General features: G+C 46.0%; 1 protein-coding gene across 1 annotated transcript; it reads right to left on the bottom strand.

Annotated features, from left to right (window-relative positions):
- Positions 1-3,707: 3,707 nt before the first annotated feature.
- tsr1 (TSR1 ribosome maturation factor) lies at positions 3,708-24,100 on the bottom strand. Its single transcript, XM_055895661.1, has 15 exons — positions 23,911-24,100; positions 22,873-22,976; positions 22,342-22,570; positions 21,853-21,987; positions 19,021-19,472; positions 17,114-17,261; positions 16,738-16,919; positions 10,943-11,145; positions 10,195-10,354; positions 9,993-10,103; positions 5,289-5,421; positions 4,988-5,104; positions 4,697-4,837; positions 4,407-4,481; positions 3,708-4,008 (listed from the first exon to the last, which is right to left on the bottom strand). Exons 1-15 carry the CDS (start codon positions 24,083-24,085, stop codon positions 3,830-3,832), a joined length of 2,544 nt encoding a protein of 847 aa, XP_055751636.1. The 5' UTR covers positions 24,086-24,100; the 3' UTR covers positions 3,708-3,829.
- Positions 24,101-25,990: the final 1,890 nt, after the last annotated feature.

The following is a 25,990-nucleotide window of genomic DNA, read 5'->3' as shown; positions in this document are numbered from 1 at the left end:
AGACTACATGTGTTTGGCCTACTTTCTAGCATCGCTGTAACGAACCTGCCATGAGTTCAATACAGAGCAATGGTGTGGCTGAACATTCCCATACACGCAGTCTGCTATCTGCCCGGTACAGTTGAAACCAGTATTCATAGAGCACACTTCTCCAGTGTGCCACCAGTGGCCATCGAAGGTGAGCATTTTCCCACTGAAATCGGTTACGACGTCAAACTGCAGTACGGTCAAGACCCTAGTGAGGACGAGGAGCACGCAGATGAGCTTCCTTGAGATGGTTTCTGACAGTTTGTGCAGAGATTCTTTGGTTGTGCAAACCCACAGTTTAATCAGCTGTCCGTGTGGCTGGTCTCAGACGATCCCGCAGGTGAAGAAGCCGGATGTGGAGGTCCTGGGCTGGCATGGTTACACGTGGTTTGCGGTTCTGAGGCAGGTTGAATGTACTGCCAAATTCTCTAAAACGACGGCTTATGGCAGAGAAATGAACATAATTTTATCTGGCAACAGCTCGGGTGGACATTCCTGCAGTCAGCATGCCAATTGCATGCTTCCTCAACTTGGGACATCTGTGACAATGTGTTGTATGACAAAAATGCTGTGGCCTTTATTGTCCCCAGCCCAAGGTGCATCTGTGTAATGATCATGCGGTTTAATCAGCTTCTTGATAATCCATTCACCTGACAGGTGTGGCATATCTTGGCAAAGGAGAAATGCTCACTAACAGGGACGTAAACAAATTTGTGCACAACATTTGAGAGAAATAAGCTTTGTGCGTCAGGAACATTTCTGGGATATTTTCTTATTTCAGCTCAAACATGGGACCAACACTTTGCAATATTGCGTTTTTATATTTTTGTTCAGTGTAATTGTTTTATCAGGTGAATGATAATAGCAAGTGGAAGTAATCAACATTTAAAAAATCAATAGATTTGGTAGACAGTTAAATTATTTTGACCTCCCCAGAGTTCACTCTAACAGTCTATTTGCTGGAAAGGTATCTTGGTGGCGTAGAGAACATTTTGCTGTTGCAAAACACATTTTTGCCAATTCTACAGTTTGGCATGGAGCTGAGAAACAATTCAGCAGTTTTAAAGCTAATTTCCTGCAAATTCTCTGCATTTTGCCATGGCTAAGGCTGTTCCTCTGCTCAAACATAACACAATCAATGGACATGTGCACTGAATGCCTTTTATTTTTTTTATTCTCCCTGATGGTATTAGTAAAAAAAAACATTTATTTCTGGTTTGGGTCCTTTAAGTTGACACAAACTGTTTTTCAGTGTCAACTAAATTACCAATTCAACAGCCTAAGAATTGTCTATACAGAAAAGCCCCTGTAATTAGTTCCAATGGCTGTAATTTCCTCCATATTAAAGGGATAGTTCGAGATTTTGGCAAGTAAGCCATTTATCTACTACCCCAGAGTCAGATGAACAAGAACAGCTAGCATGCTAACTTTTCCTGGAGACTTTGTCATTGTGTTACCGCTAGTTAGCGTTGGCTCATGAAACTACCTCTAACTTCCTTCATATTGGACACAGAGACCTAATGGTATCCACAATGGTATGTATTCTGTTGCAGCTAGTGATATTCATTAAATAATAATTGTTCACATAAAAAAAATCCACCCCCAAAATATTTTTCACCAGAACAAACAATGGCAGACTCCCTGCAGTACCTCAGGCCAGTTTTAAAACCCCTGGTCTAAGAAGTGTTTTTTTTCTCAACCTAAGAATGCATAGTGTTTGACTGTGATTTGCTCACCATCACAGCCTTGGAGTCCCAGGCTGGTGTGTGAGACCCATGCAGTCTTCCTTCCCTCCATCTCTGTGTTTTATGGGCTGTGTGGTGCAGTGACCTCCCTCTCACCCCGGTGCCACCCAGCCGGTGCGGGATTCAGGCGCGCTCGGCCCTTGCCAAAACCCCACAGCACCACATCTGCTATCCATAAACGCCAGCCACTCTTTCCTTCTCCCTCGCCCACACTGCCTAACTCAACGTCTCTCTCTCACACTCCAGCATTTCTTCCTCTACAGCTCTTATTCTCATTTCCCAACTCTATAGAAACCATTTGCATTCTCCCCATCTCTAGTTTTATTCAGTTTGAACACGTCGTTGGTCCCTTAACAACTGCATTCGGGGGCGGCAGGTAGCCTAGTGGTTAGAGCGTTGGGCCAGTAACCGAAAGGTTGCTGGATTGAATCCCCGAGCTGACAAGGTAAAAATCTGTCATTCTGCCCCTGAACAATGCAGTTAACCCACTGTTCCCCGGTAGGCTGTCATTGTAAATAATAATTTGTTTTTAACTGACTAGCCTAGTTAAATCTAAAATTATCGGTTTAAAATGGATAGTGTCGGAGGGAAATTGTGTATGCGGTCTATAGACAGTCCGACATGTTACTGTAAAAACATTCTCCATGGCGCGTGGGGATATTGCCCGGCAGAGTTCAATTTTTCGGCTAAATCCTTCGCAAGGAGATTCCTGCAAAACTATTATTTGAAGATGAGTGCAGTGGTGCCGTGACCTCCAGGATCACGAACAGCTAGCTAGAACAGGCACACCACACCAGCTTTAAACAAGATGTGTTCAACACATCACCGTTCAGTGCCCTAACCTTCATCCATACGAGGAAAGAAAAATGAAGCAGATAAATGGAGCGTTTCAGCAAAACTGTCCAGGGCTCCCGGCTTGCCCCACAATGCAATGGCATTACTCGTGCGATTGTTTTATCTGAGTTTTTCCACACTGTAATCAAATTCGCAGTATGAAAAATGTTGAACTTCTGATCCCCTCCATTTCTTGGATCATGTTCCACCTCTCCAACCTCAAGTCTTCACCTTCTAGTTTCCCAGACATATTGGCATGCCTCTTTGGTGCAGTCCCAACAGAGACCCCAGATGAATAATGGAGCTGCGAGCATGCAAGAGCACAGTTTTATGATAAATATTACAATTCATAAATCAGTTTCTCCGTGGAGCACAAAGCATGGGATAGGGAGGAATGTAAAACTGTTGAGCGTTGTAGATCCAGAGCGAGAACATGGGGTCTCGCGTTCTCTGCTTGAGTCTGACTGGTGGGGAAGAAGGATCTTCAGCTCAGGGAGACCACCAGGGAGTGGAACTGGGGCACACTATGTAGAGGTCTGAGACTATAGCTAGTGTGGAGGATAAGCTGTGTACCAAAAAGGAATTTAAGAGGCACAAATTGTGGACATTTTTCTTTGAAGTCGTCATGCACACTATCTGCAAAAATAATAATAAATACAATATCAGAATAAAATGCAAAGACCTAAAGGAATGGTAGTGGAAAGAGCTGGAGAAGACTTCCTAGAACAGAGTGAGCACTGGACCTAAATAGGAAAGGCAAGCTAGATCATCCAAAGTTGTGATCATTGTTGCTCAGATTTTCAATTTGTGTAATTCATGTGCGAAACATGTTGAAATTGAGAATGGAATCTGTAAAACAGTATTGATCTGAACATGCGCTCTCTGATTATGCCTCAACATTGTCTTCATGTTTGATCAAGTTAGTGTTTTTTAGTACAGGTACATAACAGTGCATGGCACTCATATAAATCAGTGAGTTAAGTTCCACCGTTAGTCACTGCAACAAAGAGCCTGTTTCCTCTTATACACTGCTGCCATCTAATGGCCAGGAAAAAAACTGAACCACAAGGACATTTTCCAAAGAAATAAAGAAACAAGTGATTTTTGTCTAATTGGTTTTATTAAATACACATTACAATCCATCTATTGGAGTGAAAATGTAATCACCACAGTCCATGCAACTCTCTACAGACTTCAACACACCTCTTGCAACAGACCACCACCTACTCCATGTCAAAATCATCTGGCACTTGAGTCCCTTCCCCCTTGACCCAGGGCAGGGGCAAAGGCACATAGGGGTCATACGTCCAGCGAGGATAGACCCTCTTATACAGGTTCATCATGACAGTATCCTGAGACCGCATCTGGCTGTCAAATACACACTTCATGTGTCCATGAGTACCTGAAAAACATTTACATTTGACATTTTAGTCGTTTAGCAGACGCTCTTATCCAGTGCGACTTACAGTAGAGTGCATACATTTTATAACATTTTACATACTGAGACAAGGATATCCCTACCAGCCAAACCCTCCCTAACCCGGACGACGCTAAGCCAATTGTGCGTCGCCCCACGGACCTCCCGGTTGCGGCCGGCTGTGACAGAGCCTGGGCGTGAACGCAGAGACTCTGGTGGCGCAGCTAGCGCTGCGATGCAGTGCCCTAGACCACTGCGCCACCCGGGAGCAAAACATACCCACACACAGGTTTAGGTAAGGTAGTCACACAATTGTCCAATGAAGGCAACACATTGTTTCATGTCACTAAACAGTATTGACAATGTTTAGGTTTTCTCCGTACCTAGTGCCTCCTTGATGTGTCCTCTCCGGCCCCACTTGGTTCTCAGCTCAACAGGCTTAAACCACAGGATGTCGTCTATCAGAGAGAAAGGAGCACAGAGGTCAGTTAACATGAAAATAAATAATGAAAACCACAGGTAAGTCAGAGCTATTTCCTTTCCACATTACGACAGACGATTTGGGCCAAAAGGGACCTATTCTCTATATAGTGCACCCTATGGGCCCTAGTCAGACAGAAGTTATGTGGTTATTATTGGGAAACATGCAGTGCTCAGCTCAGTGCCCCCTCACCCCTGTTGAAGAACATGTATCTGCAGACAGCGGATCGGCGGTTGATCTTGAAGGGGTGTCCACTCAACACGATCCTCTTCAGCACCACACGCTGGGGGTCACAGCTCAGCAGACTTCCTGTACCCACCAGGTCCTGCATGCCTGAGGGAGAGAACAAGAGATACCGGCTCAAATACAGACAGAGAACAGGAGAGAGATACAGGTAGAGACAGTGTGTTCCTCTGTCCTGCCCCATCCTTAAACGGGTAGAGAAATACTAAGTCAGCCAAACATCACTATCCAGGCCCTTACCATCCTCCCTCTGTTTGAAGAGCAGTACCCCAGCGGTGGGGAATGTGATGGGGGCGTAAACAGAAACCACCGTGGGGGCGTCAGCACGAAGGAAACGCTCCAGCTTGTGCTTGTCGGCTGGAGAGAGAGAGCCAATCACAGGTTAGATACAACACCAAGCCCAACACTGACTAGACAAACAAATGGTTGTATAACAAGCCAAAACAATACTCCAATCCCACAGAATGTCAGCATATTTGCCATACTTTTCCTTCAATTTTGTTCAAGACATAAATTGTGCTGTTTAGACAGGTTCCCCTACCTGATGTGTGCTGGGAGAAGATGGGGCAGGCCCTGAACCTCCTGAATCCACAGTGGAACACCAGCTCCTCTTTAGACTTGATAGGGTCTGTGTTGCTGGGGTGTCTCCTCACCAGCATGTGCATCACTGACATCTGATCAGAGGATGGAAGGCAACCAAATGGTAAGGAGCTGGAAGAATAGTTTCTAATGAACTATAGTGTTAAAACCATTAGCTAGAGTTGTTACAATAGATTTATAAATACGGGAAGTATTCAGACCCCTTGACTTTTTACACATTTTGTTATATTAGCCTTATTCTAAAATTGATTAAATATTATACTTTCAGTATTCGGCACACAATACCCCATAATGACAGAGAAAAGTTAGACATTTTTGCAAATGTATTAAAAATAATAAAACTTATTTACATACGTATTCAGACGTTTTACTATGAGACTCTAAATTGAGCTCAGGTGCATCGTGTTTCCATTGATCATCCTTGAGATGTTTCTACAACTTGGAGTCCACCTGTTGTAAATTCAATTGATTGGACATGATTTGGAAAGGCACATACATGTCTAGCTAAAGGTTCCATAGTTGACAGTGCATGTAAGAGCAAAAACCAAGCCACGAGGTCAAAGGAAGTGTCCCTAGAGCTCTGAGACAGGATTGTGATCTGGGCAAGGGTACCAAAACATTTCTGAGCATTGAAAGTCCAAGAACACCGTGGCCTCCATCATTCTTGAATGGAAGAAGTTTGTAACCACTGAGACTCTTCCTAGAACTGGCCATCCGGCCAAAGTGAGCAATCGGGGAGAAGGGCCTTGGCCAAGAACCCGATGGTCACTGACAGAGGTCTAGAGATCCTCTGTGGAGATGGGAGAACCTTTCAGAAGGACAACCATCTCTGTAGCACTCCACCAATCAGGCCTTTATGGTAGAGTGGCCAGATGGAAGCCACTCCTCAGTAAAAGGCACGACAGCCCACTTGGAGTTTGCCAAAAGGCACCTAAAGACTGACCATTCTCTGGTCTGATGTAACCAAGATTGAACTCTTTTGTCTGAACGCTAAGAGTCACGTCTGGAGGAAACCTGGTACCATCCCTACGGTGAAGCATTGTGGTTGCAACATCATGCTGTGGGGATGTTTTTGAGCGGCAGGGACTGGGAGACTAGTCAGGATTAAGTACAGACAGATCCTTGATAAACCTGCACCAGAGAGCTCAGGACCTCAGACTGGGGCGAAGGTTCTCCTTCCAACAGTACAACAATCCTAAGCACACAGCCAAGACAATGTATGAGTCCTTTGAGTGGCCCAGCCTGAGACTAGACTTTAAACCGATCAAACATCTCTGGAGAGACCTGAAAATAGCTGTGCAGCAACGCTCCCCATCCAACCTGACCGAGCTTGAGAGAATCTGCAGAGAAGAAATGGGAGAAACTCCCCTAATACAGGTGTGCCAAGCTTGTAGCGTCATACCAAAGAAGACTCGATGCTGTAATCGCTGCCAAAGGTGCTTCAACAAAGTACTGAGTAAAAGGTCTGAATACTTATGTAAATGTGATACGTTTTTTATTTTTTAATAAATTAGTAAACATAATAAAAATAAAATATTTAATCAATTTTAGAATAAGGCTGTAACATAACAAAATGTGGAAAAAGTCAAAGGGTCTGAATACTTTACGAAGGCACTGTATATAGACATACTACAGCCAAACGTATGTGGACACCCCTTCAAATTAGTGGATCCGGCTATTTCAGCCGCACCCATTGCTGACAGGTGTATAAAATTTGAGCACACCGCCATGCAATCTCCATAGACAAACATTGGCAGTAGAATGGCCTGTACAGAAGAGTTCAGTGAATTTAAATGTGACAGTCATAGAATGCAACCTTCACAACAAGTCAATTTATCAAACGTCGACCGGCACGGCTCTAGCAGGGTAAACTAAGTGCATTTCTTTTTTTGTGGTGTATTTGTGAAGTAGAAACATCTAGGAGCAACAATGGCTCAGCCACGAAGTGGTAAACCACACAAGCTCACAGAACAGGACTGCTGAAAGCTGTAGGGCATAAAATCAACTGTCCTCGGTTAAAAGACTCACTACCGAGTTCCAAACTGCCTCTGGAAGCAACGTCAGCACAGAACTGTTCGTTGGGAGCTTCATGAAATGGGTTTATATGGCTGACCAGCCACACACAAGCCTAAGATCTCCACGCACAATGCCAAGCGTCAGCTGGAGTGGTGTAAAGCTCATCGCCATTGGACTCTGGAGCTGTGGAAACATTCTCTGGAGTGATGGATCACATTTCACCGTCTGGGTTTGGCGGATGCCAGGAGAACGCTACCTACCTGAATGCATAGTGCCAACTGTAAAGTTTGGTGGAGGAGGAAATGGTCTGAAGCTGTTTTTCATGGTTCGGGCTAGGCCCCTTAGTTAAAGTGAAGGGAAACCTTAACTCTACAGTATACAATGACATTCTAGACAATTCTGTGCTTCCAACTTTATGGGGAAGGACCTTTGCTGTTTCTGCAAGACAATACCCCCGTGCACAAAGCGAGGCCCATACAGAAATGGTTTGTCGAGATGGGTGTGGAAGAATTTGACTGGCCAGCACACAGCCCGGCCTCAACTACATCGAACACCTTTGGGATGAATTGGAACGTCGACTGCGAGCCAGGCCTAATCTCCCAACATCAGTGCCCGACCTCACTAACGCTTGTGGTTGAAAGGAAACAAGTCTCCACAGCAATGTCCCAACATCTAGTTGAAACCCCTTCCCAGAAGAGTGGAGGCTGTTACAGCAGCAAAGGGGGGACCAACTCCATATTAATCCCCATGATTTGTGAATGAGATGTTTGACAAGCAAGTGTCCACATACATGGTCGTGTGTTTGTGTGTGTGTGATATATTACACACACAGTTGAAGTCGGAAGTTTACATGTACCTTAGCCAAATACACTGCTCAAAAAAATAAAGGGAACACTTAAACAACACAATGTAACTCCAAGTCAATCACACTTCTGTGAAATCAAACTGTCCACTTAGGAAGCAACACTGATTGACAATAAATTTCACATGCTGTTGTGCAAATGGAATAGACAAAAGGTGGAAATTATAGGCAATTAGTAAGACACCCCCAAAAAAGGAATGGTTCTGCAGGTGGTGACCACAGACCACTTCTCAGTTCCTATGCTTCCTGGCTGATGTTTTGGTCACTTTTGAATGCTGGCGGTGCTCTCACTCTAGTGGTAGCATGAGACGGAGTCTACAACCCACACAATTGGCTCAGGTAGTGCAGCTCATCCAGGATGGCACATCAATGCGAGCTGTGGGAAAAAGGTTTGCTGTGTCTGTCAGCGTAGTGTCCAGAGCATGGAGGCGCTACCAGGAGACAGGCCAGTACATCAGGAGACGTGGAGGAGACCGTAGGAGGGCAACAACCCAGCAGCAGGACCGCTACCTCCGCCTTTGTGCAAGGAGGTGCACTGCCAGAGCCCTGCAAAATGACCTCCAGCAGGCCACAAATGTGCATGTGTCAGCATATGGTCTCACAAGGGGTCTGAGTATCTCATCTCGGTACCTAATGGCAGTCAGGCTACCTCTGGTGAGCACATGGAGGGCTGTGCGGCCCCACAAAGAAATGCCACCCCACACCATGACTGACCCACCGCCAAACCGGTCATGCTGGAGGATGTTGCAGGCAGCGAGAACGTTCTCCACGGCGTCTCCAGACTCTGTCACGTCTGTCACATGTGCTCATGTGCTCAGGGTGAACCTGCTCTCATCTGTGAAGAGCACAGGGCGCCAGTGGCGAATTTGCCAATCTTGGTGTTCTCTGGCAAATGCCAATTGTCCTGCACGGTGTTGGGCTGTAAGCACAACCCCCACCTGTGGACGTCGGGCCCTCATACCACCCTCATGGAGTCTGTTTCTGACCGTTTGAGCAGACACATGCACATTTGTGGCCTGCTGGAGGTCATTTTGCAGGGCTCTGGCAGTGCACCTCCTTGCACAAAGGCGGAGGTAGCGGTCCTGCTGCTGGGTTGTTGCCCTCCTACGGCCTCCTCCACGTCTCCTGATGTACTGGCCTGTCTCCTGGTAGCGCCTCCATGCTCTGGACACTACGCTGACAGACACAGCAAACCTTTTTCCCACAGCTCGCATTGATGTGCCATCCTGGATGAGCTGCACTACCTGAGCCAATTGTGTGGGTTGTAGACTCCGTCTCATGCTACCACTAGAGTGAGAGCACCGCCAGCATTCAAAAGTGACCAAAACATCAGCCAGGAAGCATAGGAACTGAGAAGTGGTCTGTGGTCACCACCTGCAGAACCATTCCTTTTTTGGGGGTGTCTTACTAATTGCCTATAATTTCCACCTTTTGTCTATTCCATTTGCACAACAGCATGTGAAATTTATTGTCAATCAGTGTTGCTTCCTAAGTGGACAGTTTGATTTCACAGAAGTGTGATTGACTTGGAGTTACATTATGTTGTTTAAGTGTTCCCTTTATGTTTTTGAGCAGTGTATATATATTAGTTGAAGTTGGAGGTTTACATACTTATGTAATAGTTTACAATTCCCCCCCCCCCCCCCCCCCCCCTCTGTAGTTTGTTTACACCAACATATTTAACAACAGAAATGGGTTACAATTCTTAACTTTTAGACTGAAGACACTAAGTACACAATAATTCAGGAGTATTCCAATACAGTATACCTTCTGTTCATGTGGCAGTAAGGAGACCAGCACCAGAGGCCTGCCTGCCTGGACACTCTCCATCACCGTGGGGGGAACATCCACTACATGGAGGGTCACATACCAGCCCACCTAGAGAGCAGAGCAGAGTAAATAGATTGGGGACACCGAGAGGGGACAGGGTTGAAACAGGATGTCACAGACAAACAAGCCAGCCTCTTACCATGGCCCCCTCTTCCTCCTGCGCAGCCTCAGCCAGTACGCGGCGGCGTGTGCGCTCAAAGCTCTGAAACTGGAAGATGCGGGAGTAGTCTGCAGGCAGGTTCTCCAAGGGGTCCCAGGGGGAGGAGCGGAAACTCTTCAGGCCCCTGTAACGCTGGAACCTGAGCACACAGGAAATTAGCAACGTCAGCGTATAGCTAAGTAATTACGCTGGGCCAATCATCCTGGAAAGTAAAGTTTGGGCGTTAACGGCATTGTCATATATAATAGACCAGATGTTTGACATGTTTGGTGAATTCCTCCCACCTCAGGGAATAGGGGGTTTAAAGTGTGTGTGTGTGTGTCTCAGTCACCAGATCTCAACCCAATTGAACACTTACCGGAGATCCTGGAGCGGTGCCTTGAGATAGCGTTTTCCACCACCATCAACAAAACACCAAATTACTGATTTTTTTGTGGAAGAATGGTGTCGCATTCCTCCATACAGTTATGCCAAGGTGCACTGAAGCCGCTCTGGCGGCCAAATGACCTATTGAGACACTTTCTGTTGGCGTTCCCTTTATTTTGGCAGTTACCTGTGTGTGAGCCATGGGTTGATGTTGCATGTCATGGATCGGTTGAATGTTTCTGCTTAGACAGCCCCTCTGTGTTGTAGCCCACACTGAGAGCAGAGGGTCCTGTACAGTACTGAAGGAGAAGTAAGGGACCACTGTGTTTGGTGGTAGAAGATATGATAGTCATGCCCTTACCTGTTCTTAGCCGATTGGTCTAGAGGGGTGTCCACTTCATCTGGGAACATCTCATTGGCCCGAGCCTCCCGGTATCGTTTTAACCCCTCCCCTTCCTCCACCTCGTCCATGTGCTCATCATAGCGCTGGTCTGCTCCACCCTTGTCCGATGTGGAATTCAGCTCCTCCTCCTCCTCATCAGAGCCACCACCTGAGGCAGCATCCTAAACCAAACAGTAAAAGACAGGAAGTTTCTACTAGAGCTGGGAATTGCCAGGCACCTCACAATGCGATATTATCGCGATACTTAGGCGCCGATACGATAGGTATTGCGGATCGATACTGACTTTATTGCAATTCGATGTTCCAAACATATTGCCCACCATATGTCTGCTGAAGAGGGACAAGAGAGCAATGAGAAAATGAGTTGATCAGTCATGGAAATAAGCGCTGAAATATTGTCTCCTTTAAAAAGAAGATGGAGAACAAGCTACGAAGGGGGGAAAAAATACTGTAGTTTTGGTGCAGGTACAGCCAACTAACGCAAAAATAATACTGCGATTTTGTCGATACGATATCGTGATATGTAACTATCGATTTCCCCTTCATCAGCAATCTTCTCAGTCTGCTACAGAAATGTCAGTGCCTAGCTCTTCCTCCCATTTTGCCTTAATGGCATCTGTAGAAGGTGTGCTAACATATAGAAAAGTTTCAGATGATATCCGTTTGCCTGAGGTGGGACAAATTTGATGCATCCGTTAAACATGGAAGGTTTAGCATTTCCAAATGTAGGAAGATGTTTTTTATGCAGACCATAATTCTATCCTCCTGATTCCTGCTAGCAAGCAAAAACTAAAGCAGGAAGCACCAGTGACTCAGTCAATAAATAAGTGGTCAGATGAAGCAGACGCTAAACTACAGGACTGTTTTACTAGCACAGACTGGAATATGTCCCGGAATTCTTCCGATGACATTGGAGTACACCGCACCAAAAAAAAAAGAAAAAAAAAAAGTCACATGCGCCGAATAAAACAGGTGTTGTAGGTAGACCTTACAGTGAAATGCTTATCTACGAGCCCCCAACCAACAATGCAGTTTCAAAAAATACAGATAAGAAATAAAAGTAACAAGTAATTAAAGAGCAGCAGTAAAACAATAGCGAGACTATATACAGGGGGGTACCGGTACAGAGTCAATGTGAGGGGGCACCAGTTAGTTGAGGTAGTATGTACATGTAGGTAGAGTTATTAAAGTGACTATACATAGATGACAACAGAGTAGCAGTGGTGTAAAGAGGGGGAGAGGGGGGCAATGCAAATAGTCTGGGTAGCCATTTGATTAGACGTTCAGGAGTCTAATGGCTTGGGGGTAGAAGCTGTTTAGAAGCCTCTTGGACCTAGACTGGTGTTCCGGTACCGCTTGCCGTGCGGTAAGAGAGAACAGTCTGACTGGGGTGGCTGGAGTCTGACAATTTTTAGGGCTTTCCTCTGACATCGCCTGGTATAGAGGTCCTGGATGGCAGGAAGCTTGGCCCCAGTGATGTACTGTATCATATGCACTACCCTCTGTAGTGCCTTGAGGTTAGAGGCCGAGCAGTTGCCATACCAGGCAATGATGCAACCAGTCAAGATGCTCTCGATGGTGCAACTGTAGAACCTTTGAGGATCTGTGGACCCATGCCAAATCTTTTCAGTCTCCTGAGTGGGAATAGGTTTTGTTGTGCACTCGTCATGACTGTCTTGGTGTGCTTGGACCATGTCAGTTTGTTGGTGATGTGGACCAAGGAACTTGAAGCTCTCAACCTGCTCCACTGCAGCCCTGTCAATGAGAATGGGTGCGTGCTCAGTCCTCTTTTTCCTGTAGTTCAGTCATCTCCTTTGTCTTGATCACGCTGAGGGAGAGGTTGTTGTACTGGCACCACATGGCCAGGTCTCTGACCTCCTCCCCATAGGCTGTCTCGTTGTCGTGATCAGGCCTACCACAGCAGCAAACTTGATGGTGTTGGAGTCGTGCCTGGCTGTGCAATCATGAGTGAACATGGAGTACAGGAGGGGACTGAGCACGCACCCCTGAGGGGCCCCTATGTTGAGTCTCAGCGTGGCGGGCCGTCCTCACCTGGGGGTGGCCCGTCAGGGAGTCCAGGATCCAGTTGCAGGGGAGGTGTTTAGTCCCAGGGACCTTAGCTTAGTGATGAGCTTTGAGGGCACTATGGTGAACGCTGAGCTGTAGTCAATGAATAGCATTCTCACATAGGTGTTCCTTTTGTCCAGGTGGGAAAGAGCAGTGTGGAGTGCAGTAGAGATTGCATCATCTGTGGATCTGTTGGGGTGGTATGCAAATTGGAGAGGGTCTAGGGTTTCTGGGACAATGGTGTTGATGTAAGCCTTTCAAAGCACTTCATGGCTACAGACGTGAATGCTACAGGTCAGTAATCATTTAGGCAGGTTACCTTGGTGTTCTTGGGCACAGGGACTATTGTGGTCTGCTTAAAACATCTTGGTATTACAGACTCGGACAGGGAGAGGTTTAAAATGTCAGTGCAGACACTTGCCAGTTGGTCAGTGCATGATTGTAGTATACGTCCTGGTAATCTGTCTGGCCCTGCAGCGTTGTGAATGTTGACCTTTTTAAAGGTCTTACTCACATCTGCTGTGGAGAGCGTGATCAGTCTTCCGGAACAGCTGGTGCTCTCATGCATGTTTCAATGTTATTTGCATCGAAGCGAGCATAGAAGTAGTTTAGCCCGTCTGGTAGGCTCGTCTCACTGGGCAGCTCTCGTCTGTGCTTCCCTTTGTAGTCTGTAATGTTTTGCAAGCCCTGACACATCCGACGAGGGTCAGAGCCGGTGTAGTATGATTCGGTCTTCGTCCTGTATTGACACTTTGCCTGTTTGATGGTTTGTCGGAGGGCATAGCGGAATTTCTTATAAGCATCCAGGTTAGAGTCCCGCTCCTTTAAAGGGGCAGCTCTAGCCTTTAGTTCAGTGCGGATGTTGCCTGTAATCCATTGCTTCTGGTTGGGGTATGTAAGTATGGTCACTGTGGGGACGACGTCATCGATGCACTTATTGATGAAGCCAATGACTGATGTGGTGTACTCATCAATGCCATCGGAGGAATCTCATCGACAGGGCTGTAGTGCAGCAGGTTGAGAGCTTCAAGTTCCTTGGCGTCCACATCACCAACAAACTATCATAGTCCCAACACACCAAGACAGTCAGAGGACACAACAAAGCCTATTCCCCCTCAGGAAACGGAAAAGATTTTTCATGGGTCCTCAAATCCTCAAAAGGTTCTACAGCTGCACCATCGAGAGCATCCTGACTCATTGCGTCACTGCCTGGTATGACAACTGCTCGGCCTCCGACCGCAAGGCGCTACAGAAGGTAGTGCGAACGGCCAAGTACATCACTGGGGCCAAGCTTCCTGCCATCCAGGACCTCTATACCAGGTGGTGTCAGAGGAAGGCCGTAAAAATTGTCAAAGACTCCAGCCACCCTAGAAATAGACTGTTCCCTCTGCTACCGCATGGCAAGCGGTATCGGAGCGCCAAGTCAAGAAGCCTTTTGGACCTAAACAGCTTCTACCCCCAAGCAATAAGACTCCTGAACAGCTAATCAAATGGCTATCCAGACTATTTGCATTTTTGCATTGCTGCCCCCCCCCCCCCCTTTACACTGCTGTTACTCACAGTTTTATCTGTGCATAGTCACTTTAATAACTCTACCTACATGTACATATTACCTCAATTACCTCGACTAACCGGTGCCCCCACACATTGACTCGGTTCCGGTGCCCCCGGTATATAGCCTTGCTACTGTTATTTCACTGCTGCTCCTTAATTATATTACTTAACACTTTTTCTTAACTGCGTTGTTGATTAAGGGCTTGTAAGTAAGCATTTCACTGTACGGTCTACAACTGTTGTATTTGGCACATGTGACAAACTTTATTTGAACAGTCTCTAATCTGTAGGTATCTGAAAAAATTAATTCCGGGAAGATTACAGGTTTCCCTCAGCAAATCAAAGGAGGCAAAGGCCCCTTCTATATATAGATCCCCTATGGTATTGATCCCTAGCTCTCCCCATCGCTCAAAGGTATTTTCAAGGTTTGAGGGGGCAAATGAGGGATTCCTGACAACAGGGAGCATGAATGATATGGGTCTAAGGTCAAAACGGACCTTCATTTGCTTCCAGATTCAGAATGTGCTGTGTATAATAGGACTGTTACTGTAAAGTGACATGTTCAAATTGACAGGCGACAAAATCACAGCGCCAATAGAAGGCGTGACACTCCTCACGCTCCATACGAAGCCAGCTGGATGACGGAGGTGTCATCCAGCCAAAACGTAACAGCACGGAGGTTAGCAGCCCAATAGTCTAATATTACATTTGGGAGGGACGACAATCCTTCCATCTTGACTTCCAGAGGTGTTTTCTTTACCTATCCTATAGCGGGATGTTCTGGAATAGGTAAAGCAGTTATGGGAGGACCATCACAAGTTTCTACTGCAGAGCTATATACCTCTACATCATATGTAATGTGAACAACGGTCTTAATGAGATTCAAGACAAGGCCTTCATAGTATTTATCAACCTAATTCCCAGTAATGAAGTTAGAAAAAGTGTACAAGTGGTTCTACTGGAAGTGGCATTACAATAAGCAAGAGATACATGGGGGGGGTCCACACTGCATGGGGCTGATTCACAACCTTCAGAACAATCCCAGCTGCAATAATAATCCTGATCAACCCCAGCACCATTTCCTCCATTGTTAACATCTAGATGGTATATCCTGTCTAACCCCGACATCAAACACATGCTAATAAAAATTCAAGAAAATAGATGTAGCGGAACGTTTGACCATAGCAGAATTTACCCCCTTCTTTCAAGCAGTGCTGTTATAAATAAATGCTGTCCCCTCTCCTGGTCCAGACAGGAAGTTGTGTCCGCGGAGCAGGAAGTCAGGAGGCTTCTCTCGGGACCCCTGCTCCAAAACACTATTGTTGCCACGGTGAGCGGCCTGGCACTACAGCCCAGAGGCAGACACTGTGAAAACAAACAGTGGTGCTGCGCCACACTGTGCACTAACCACGGGTCACGTATACTCCGTTCCATCCCCAACTGAAGTGTTTGCCACTTTCCCCCCACCAATCCCTGTCCTGTCCGAGCTGCTTCCTCCTGAATCACCCCACATCAGTTCAGACGTCTCAACAATCAACTCAGACTACCAACGTATCACCCTCTTCTCCTTAGACCTCTCCTTTAATGGTTTCACTGTTGCCACGGCAACAGGCAGAGGGTAAAGAAACACATTAGCAGTGCACCCAATGCCTTGGGACAGGATGTCAGCACAACAGTTGTCGCTCTTTCTTTTGTATTAATGGCTACACGGACTGAGTTGACCCTTGTATTTATTTTTGCACCGTCTCTATGAACACTGACAGGACCCTACACATAACATGCACACATTCATACAGACTCGACACACACACAAACATCCTGATGCCTAGTCATCTTACCCCTACACATATCTTCCTCTATCACTCCAGTATCCCTGCACATTCTAAATATGGCATTGGAACTGACCTTGTATATAGCTTCTTACTTTGTGTTTTTATTTCTCATGTGTTTTTGTTCTACCTTGTTATTTTTAGTATTACATTTATGTGGATTACTGCATTGCTGGGTTTAGAACTTGCAAAAAAAGCCTTTCACTGTACTTGTGCAAGTGACAACTTGAAACTAATGCTATACCGGCCAGAAAAACATATCAGTGTCAGTGTCCCAGGCAGTGGAGTGGACTCACTACTCACCACCTGAGAGTCAAGGTCCTCTCCATCTATGGACTCCTCCATCATCGAATCCTCATCATCCTCATCGTCAGTACTCTCTTCATTCTCCTCGCCATTCTCATCCTCCTCATCCACAATCCACGTGGCCTGGTAGTCTGATGTCCCCTTCGGCACCTTCATTACACGCTTGCTCTTTCTGGCCTCTGAGGGAAGGAGAACATTTATTAGAGAGGTTTATTACATTGTAAACCCAGAGACAATAATAAATTCAATGTGTTGACATGAACCGGTTCAAAGTACCCATACATTGGATGCCAACAAGAGCACCGCGATCATAGATCTATCATGTAATTCAATGTAACGACCCTCTATAACTCAGCCCGCTCTCTCCCTTTACCTTCAGCCTCCAGCAGTTCAGTATCAGTGGGCCAGGTCTGCTCTCCATCCATGGGGTCTACCTCTGCCTCGGCCTGCAGACTCTCCCTGCGAGCTGGGTCTGCCTTCATCAGCACCCGCACTGACGCCACCTCATCAACACCACCATCCTGAAACACAGAGAGCACCGACTGTCAACGAGCAGAAGCAGAGCTGATAAATGTCTTAACTATAGTTGGTAAATTATTCATTAAATCACTGTCAATTTTCAATGTAATGATATCAGCCAGTGATGAGCGGTGACCATCTTCCAATAATGACATAGAAAAACTAATCCATGTTTTTGACACTTGTAGATTAGACTACCACAATGCTCTACTCTCCAGCTACCTGGACAAAGCATGAAATAAACTTCAGTTAGTGCTAGATACCGTTGCTAGAATCCTGACAAGAACCAAAAATAATAATAGCATATAACTCCAATGCTTGCCTCTACACTGACTTCCTGTTAAGGCTAAGGCTGATTTCAAGGTTTTACTGCTAACCTACAAAGCAAACCTGGACTTGCTCCTACCTATCTCACAGATTTGGTCCTGCCGTACATACCTACACGTACGCTACATTCACAAGACGCAGGCCTCATTGTCCCTAGAATTTCTAAGCAAACAGCTGGAGGCAGGGGTTTCTCATATAGAGCTACATTTTTATGGAATGGTCTGCCTATCCATGTGAGAGATGCAGACTCGGTCTCAACCTTTAAGTCTTTATTGAAAACTCATCTCTTCAGTAAGTCCTATGATTGAGTGTAGACTGGCCCAAGGGTGTGAAGGTGAAGGGCAAGGCACTGGAGCAACGAACCACCCTTGCTCTCTGCCTGGCCGGCTCCCCTCTCTCCACTGGGATTCTCTGTCTCTAACCCTATTACGGGGGCTGAGTCACTGGCTTTCTAGTGCTCTTCTATGCCGTCCCTAGGAGGGGTGCGTCACTTCAGTGGGTTGAGTCACTGACGCGATCTTCCTGTCCGGTTTTGCACCCCCTCGGGTTCGTGCGAAGGAGATCTTTGTGGGTTATACTCAGCCTTGTCTCAGAGTAGAAAACAGCAGGTGGTCTGTTGATATCCCTCTAGTGGTGTGGGGGCTTTGCTTTGGATAAGTGGGTGATTATATCCTGCCTGGTTGGCCCTGTCCGGGGGTATCGTCGGACAGGGCCACAGTGTCCAAAGAATCCACGCCTCAGCCTCTATTTATGCCGCAATAGTCTATGTGCCGGGGGGCTAGGGTCAGTCTGTTATATCTGGTGTAATTCTCCTGTCTTATCTGGTGTACCATGTGAATTTAAGTATGCTCCCTCTAATTCTCTCTCCCCTTCTGGAGGACCTCAGCCCTAGGACAATGCCTCAGGCCTACCTGGCCTGATGACTCCTGGCTGTTCCTGTCCCCCAGGTGCTGCTGCTCCAGTATCAACTCTTCTGCCTTCGGAACCGTGACCTGTTCACCAGATGTGCTACCTTGTCCAGGACCTGCTGTTTTCCACTCTCTCTCTACTGCACCTGCAGCCTCAACCTCTGAATGCTCAGGTATGAAAAGACAACTGACATTTACTCCTGAGGTGCTCACCTATTGCACCCTCTACAACTACTGATTATTATTTGACCCTGCTGGTCATCTATGAACGTTTGAACATCTTGAAGAACTCTCTTATAAAATCTCAGCTAGAAGAGGACTGGCCACCCCTCAGAGCCTGGTTCCTCTCTAGGTTTCTTCCTAGGTTCCTGACTTTCTGGGAAGTTTTTCCTAGCCACCATACTTCTACATCTGCATTGCTTGCCGTTTTGGGTTTTAGGCTGGGTTTCTGTATAAGCACTTTGCATCATCTTCTGATGTAAAAAGGACTTCATAAATAAATGTGACTTGATTTTGTGAGACCCACCTGCATGTCTACATCTCCTTCCTTCCCTGGCTTGGCAGGGCGAGGAGTCATAGAGTTGAGGGGAAGGGGGTCTATGGGAGCATCGATCTGACTGAGCAGGAAGTCTCCAAATCCAGAGATGTGCACCAGCCTGTCCACCTGCAGAGGGCACCCTCGCACATACCCAGATACACGCAGGGTCCCTAGGCCCGTGGGGGCTCCCCCACTCCCCTCAGAGCTGTTGGGGGTGTAGGAGACCTGCTGGGCCAGGAGGTGAGGCCGACGGGAGCGGAAGCCCAGCCTCCTCTGCCTCTGTGCTCCCAGGTGTCTTAGCATCAGTGTGGCGTCCTGGTCTGAGTCCAGGGGGAAGAGGCGCGCCCCAGGGAAGCGGATTTCAGATATCTTGGCCAGCGCCCGCCGTGAGTCCACACGCTTCTTCACTGCCAGGTCTGAAACACCTTGACACACCAGAGCTGGGGGAGAGAAGTGGAGGTTATATAGGACAGATGACAGGAGAGAGAAGTGGAGGTTATATAGGACAGGTGACAGGAGAGAGAAGTGGAGGTTATATAGGACAGGTGACAGGAGAGAGAAGTGGAGGTTATACAGGACAGGTGACAGGAGAGAGAAGTGGAGGTTATACAGGACAGGTGACAGGAGAGAGAAGTGGAGGTTATACAGGACAGGTGACAGGAGAGAGAAGTGGAGGTTATACAGGACAGAGATGACAGGAGAGAGAAGTGGAGGTTATACAGGACAGGTGACAGGAGAGAGAAGTGGAGGTTATATAGGACAGATGACAGGAGAGAGAAGTGGAGGTTATACAGGACAGAGATGACAGGAGAGAGAAGTGGAGGTTATATAGGACAGAGATGACAGGAGAGAGAAGTGGAGGTTATACAGGACAGAGATGACAGGAGAGAGAAGTGGAGGTTATATAGGACAGAGATGACAGGAGAGAGAAGTGGAGGTTATACAGGACAGATGACAGGAGAGAGAAGTGGAGGTTATACAGGACAGGTGACAGGAGAGAGAAGTGGAGGTTATACAGGACAGGTGACAGGAGAGAGAAGTGGAGGTTATACAGGACAGGTGACAGGAGAGAGAAGTGGAGGTTATACAGGACAGGTGACAGGAGAGAGAAGTGGAGGTTATACAGGACAGGTGACAGGAGAGAGAAGTGGAGGTTATACAGGACAGGTGACAGGGGAGAGAAGTGGAGGTTATATAGGACAGATGACAGGAGAGAGAAGTGGAGGTTATATAGGACAGGTGACAGGAGAGAGAAGTGGAGGTTATACAGGACAGGTGACAGGAGAGAGAAGTGGAGGTTATACAGGACAGGTGACAGGAGAGAGAAGTGGAGGTTATACAGGACAGGTGACAGGAGAGAGAAGGAGGTTATACAGGACAGAGATGACAGGAGAGAGAAGTGGAGGTTATATAGGACAGAGATGACAGGAGAGAGAAGTGGAGGTTATATAGGACAGAGATGACAGGAGAGAGAAGTGGAGGTTATATAGGACAGAGATGACAGGAGAGAGAAGTGGAGGTTATATAGGACAGAGATGACAGGAGAGAGAAGTGGAGGTTATATAGGACAGAGATGACAGGAGAGAGAAGTGGAGGTTATACAGGACAGAGATGACAGGAGAGAGAAGTGGAGGTTATACAGGACAGATGACAGGAGAGAGAAGGGGAGGTTATATAGGACAGAGATGACAGGAGAGAGAAGTGGAGGTTATACAGGACAGAGATGACAGGAGAGAGAAGTGGAGGTTATACAGGACAGGTGACAGGAGAGAGAAGTGGAGGTTATATAGGACAGGTGACAGGAGAGAGAAGTGGAGGTTATACAGGACAGGTGACAGGAGAGAGAAGTGGAGGTTATACAGGACAGGTGACAGGAGAGAGAAGTGGAGGTTATACAGGACAGGTGACAGGAGAGAGAAGTGGAGGTTATACAGGACAGGTGACAGGAGAGAGAAGTGGAGGTTATACAGGACAGGTGACAGGAGAGAGAAGTGGAGGTTATACAGGACAGGTGACAGGAGAGAGAAGTGGAGGTTATACAGGACAGGTGACAGGAGAGAGAAGTGGAGGTTATACAGGACAGGTGACAGGAGAGAGAAGTGGAGGTTATACAGGACAGGTGACAGGAGAGAGAAGTGGAGGTTATACAGGACAGATGACAGGAGAGAGAAGTGGAGGTTATACAGGACAGATGACAGGAGAGAGAAGTGGAGGTTATACAGGACAGAGATGACAGGAGAGAGAAGTGGAGGTTATATAGGACAGAGATGACAGGAGAGAGAAGTGGAGGTTATATAGGACAGAGATGACAGGAGAGAGAAGTGGAGGTTATATAGGACAGAGATGACAGGAGAGAGAAGTGGAGGTTATATAGGACAGAGATGACAGGAGAGAGAAGTGGAGGTTATATAGGACAGAGATGACAGGAGAGAGAAGTGGAGGTTATACAGGACAGATGACAGGAGAGAGAAGTGGAGGTTATACAGGACAGAGATGACAGTAGAGAGAAGTGGAGGTTATATAGGACAGAGATGACAGTAGAGAGAAGTGGAGGTTATACAGGACAGATGACAGGAGAGAGAAGTGGAGGTTATATAGGACAGATGACAGGAGAGAGAAGTGGAGGTTATATAGGACAGAGATGACAGTGTATGCAGAGAAAAGGGGTGGGGTAGTTAGATTTTGAGTAAAATAATCAGTATAATATCTACAGTATGTAATCTGCTAAACATTTAGGTAATCAGCAAGGGGAGAGGATAAGTTGAACAAAATCCAGTGCACTGTGAGTATCTTTTTTGGATAGCTTGTATGGAAGCTCACCATAGGCTGGTAGCCCCTGTGAAAAGAGACAGGAGAGGCAGTGGTCTCCATAGCTGTCCCAGCCTTCTGTAGAGTCCAGCACAAACACCAGACTGTCTGCTACCTTCACCACATCCAGTAGAGAGTGCATGTCAGCTAGAGAGAGAAGGGAGAGGGAGGGAGGACAGTCAGAGGTAATGTTATTGGATAAGTACTAGTGTCAGCATCGAATGATGGCAGGTAGCCTAGCGGTTAAGAGCGATAGGCCAGTAACCGAAAGGTCACTGGTTTGAATCGCCAAGTCAACTAGGTGAAAAATATGTCAATGTGCCCTTGAGTAAGGCACTTATCCAAAGCAATTATTCAGAATGCCCCTTATAAATGTTTTGTACAGCCACATATGGATTATACTAGCATTTACATTAACTATAAATCAGTATCAGGTCGTTATCTATGTAACTTTAGTGTTGACAACACAAACACATTGTAGTATCCAAGTAGGTGAGTTACCTGTGTCTGGGCGGAGGAAGGTGAACCTCTGTTTGAAGCGGGGCATGACCAAGCCAAAGCTGTCACTGACCCCACACACACTGTTCTCCTCACGCACCAGCCCGCCAGCCCCCTCACACCGCAGCAACCTGGTCACAGCCTCAGCATCCACACCTGCATGGAGGGCGATCACAGCCACCAGATGGGGTGGACCATCCCTGCTGCCCAGACGACGCTTCTCTGTCAGGACCTGGACAGGACAGAAGTGACACATAGCATTAAAGGTAGACTCAGCGATGCATGAAGTAATATCAATATTGGGCCGTTTCCACAACAACTAAGAGCGCATCTATTTTAAACTTCTGTTTTGGTCCCGTAGCTACCACGTTGTAGCAGATACTCTGCGTGAATGCAAAGTCTTGCATCACATTCATCTCAATATCTGCGTTGCTGCGCGTTGGAATTTCATAACACTGAGTCTACCTTTAACTTGTCCGATTCATACCATTGTGGTTCCAAAGTGACATTGTGTCAAATGCAAGAGTATCTTACCAGGTCCTTCTTATTTCGCCGCAGCTGGTTGGCTTTGTGTCTTTTGTCCATCTTTCTCGCCTCTTTCCTCTGTTTCTTGGTAAGAGCTGTCACCGATACTCTACCTGTTGGGGATGACATCATTTAAAGGTGAATGACAGATCAGTGTTAAGGAAGAATCTGATGACGCCACCAGAGACCAGGCTTTGTGGAATCTAGCTCTGACTACATTGATTCGCCCAGTGTCAATACTTCAAAAAACGTAAATGATTTAATGCTTACCGTGTACCCATGTCTGTCCTCTGTAGTTGTGTCTTTGTTTGCTGAAATCTATACATTTTCAATAAACGTTAATCAATTTCAACCACTGTATGCTCATTGCTGTTGCCCTAAGATGGCAACTCAGCGCAAATGCCAATTGAATCTCAACAAGGAAACAGTCAGTGGTTGTATTTGATTAACGTTTATTGAAAAAGTATGGATTTCGGCAAATAAAGAAAGGCGCGTAACTAGAGGACAAACATGGGTACACGGTAGGCGTTAAGTAATGTTAATTATTTTGACATTGGATGAATCGATGTAGTCGGAGCTAGATCCCATAAAGGCTGGTTTCTGTTCCACTCCATTGATGGAGTCATCAGAAATGTCCTTCACCATCGAGTGGAGTTTAATCCGCTAATGTAAGGGGAGAGTTTTGAGAATGGTCATCAGACCTGTTGATGTGATTAGACAGACACTACCAGGAACTGTTAAATTACTAGTCTTGACACATCAATGTGTCTACCTACTGAATTGTAACGTGATGTGCAATGCTTTCATATCGCAAGCAAATGACGATGGTCGTTTGATTTCATCAGCTACCATGTGTCAAGGCTTGAAGGCTAAAATGTTACACGAGTGACATTACACGGGTATTTTAAAATATGACATGAAAGTATAGTTTCCACAGATAAAGAATCTTCTGAAACATAACTTGAAAGCACGTGTTCGGCAGCAAAGAAGCAGCATGTCAATGGTTAAAACCAGCGACAGAGACACATTTCTCCATCACAAACTTACCCTTGTTCTCCCGTTCGATTTCTCCTTTCGTCCGATGCTTTCCATGTTTATGTCCCTTGTTTTTTTGTTTATAAACGCCAGCTCGATGGCCCTGTAGTGGTTCTGCACCAGACACCATTTTCTCCACGAGCTTGCGACGACCTGCCAACTTTGATGACGTATTCCACGTCCGCATTTGAACTTCTTCTTGCGCAGTGTCGATGTGCTTTGGTCAAATAGGGGTGCTTGTGCCATCTACTGTTTTTCGCAAAAAATGACTGCTGTCATTAATGAAGTAAATGTGGAATCAGTTCCTGCTTTATCTATCTCTTGATAAATTGTCCAGTCATTTTCCTAATAACCTCGAAGGGCGAATACATTTTGTCTAACACTGTAGGATTATTTGATCAATAGTTCTGATATGTACATTTTGGATAGATATCAGTGTGGATGTTACAATTATGAAACATTTCACATTTTCTAGCTATGTCACAACATCATTATCAGGTTACCTATGGAATGCTGTGCAAAATATCTCATGAGTTCACATGTCCCATTTGGAGAAATGAGGGAAGGCACACTCCTTATAGGGCAGGGGCAGAGATATGATTTGAAGGAAATTCTTGGCAGGAAAGTACTACAGAGTTCAAGTTTTTTTAAATGTCACAGTTTTTTCTTCTTCTTAGCAAACACTTGAAAAGCTTTGGAAAGGCTACATCTAGCGCCCTATCACCCAGCCTCTATTCTAAATGATATCCTCTTGTAAAAGAGTACATTTAATAGAATGAACTTTCAAAATCCTCTATGTTAATCTGGATGCACCTTTGATATACAGCACTGTATTCTTCATGATCACCTTTTTTGCTTTAGCATCAGAATTATAACCTGCTGTAGCAGTGCAGCACTGTTGTATCTCCAATGCATGACATGGATTGAAAGGCTTCCTGTTCACTTGGATAAAGAGCCTTATTGGTCGGGCTGGCCATCTGGTTGTGAGCCAAACAAGAGCATACGCTGCTTATCTGGAGCACCAATTGGTTCACTGTAGTTTAGAAGAGAAAGTTGTCGGCAGCTTTTTTTTACTGCTTCACAGTCACAATAATCATGAGTTAGTCTAAGACAAAGGTTTTCTTAATGTAGGATCAACTAGATTAGCCTGTAATGCAATTACAAAGCAATTCCATACTAATTTGATATGTAATATCTAGTGTGATTACAGTGTTATTACACAAGTCCCTAATACTCCACTAGGGTGTTTTTGCGTGAAATGGTACAGACATTGACTTCACAAACCTAATTTGTGAAGGCTGATGTACACGGATGAAATAATGGGTTATAATATGGCCATATGATCATAACTCATTATAAATTGTTGCAGACACATAAACATGATATGCCCTACACATGAGCAGCAAACCAAGAACAAGTATTATCCTAGATCTGTTGTCATCTGATCATACTAGGCCTACTAATATCACTGATACAATAAGTTAGCGGTTTTCGTTTTCTTATATATATATTTTTTTCTACTTTTACCCCTTTTTATCCCCAATTTTGTGATGTTCAATTGGTACTTACAGTCTTGTCCCATCGCTGAAACTCCCCTACAGACTCGGGATGGCGAAGGTCGAGAGCCATGCATCCTCCTGAACACGACCCTGCTAAGCCGCACTGCTTCTTCACACACTGCACCAATGTGTCGGAGGAAACACAGTCCAACTGGCAACCGAAGTAAGCTTGCAGGAGTCGTTAGAGCATGATGGGACAAGGAAATCCCAACCGGCCAAACCCTCCCTAACTTGGATGATGCTGGGCCAATTGTGTCACCTCATGGGTTTCCCGGTCACAGACAGCTGTGATACAGCCTGGGATCCAACCCGGGTCTGTAGTGACGCCTCAAGCACTGCGATGCAGGGCCTTAGAACGCTGCTCGACTTGGGAGGCGGCTGTTGTCCTTTTCTTCGGGGTGTTAACATAAAACAGTAGAACTCACAAATGTTCAATCTATAATAGCCTAGTTATTACCATATGCATAATTTGTTATATATTCCAATAATGTATCAGTCTGTGTCTGAAACTAAATTGCACTAATTGAACCCAA

Source organism: Salvelinus fontinalis, chromosome 33 (genome assembly GCF_029448725.1).
Source record: "Salvelinus fontinalis isolate EN_2023a chromosome 33, ASM2944872v1, whole genome shotgun sequence".
Classification (NCBI taxonomy): Eukaryota; Metazoa; Chordata; class Actinopteri; order Salmoniformes; family Salmonidae; genus Salvelinus; species Salvelinus fontinalis.
The sequence above is the reverse complement of the archived record's forward strand: the minus strand, read 5'-3'. Positions and strand labels throughout refer to the sequence as shown.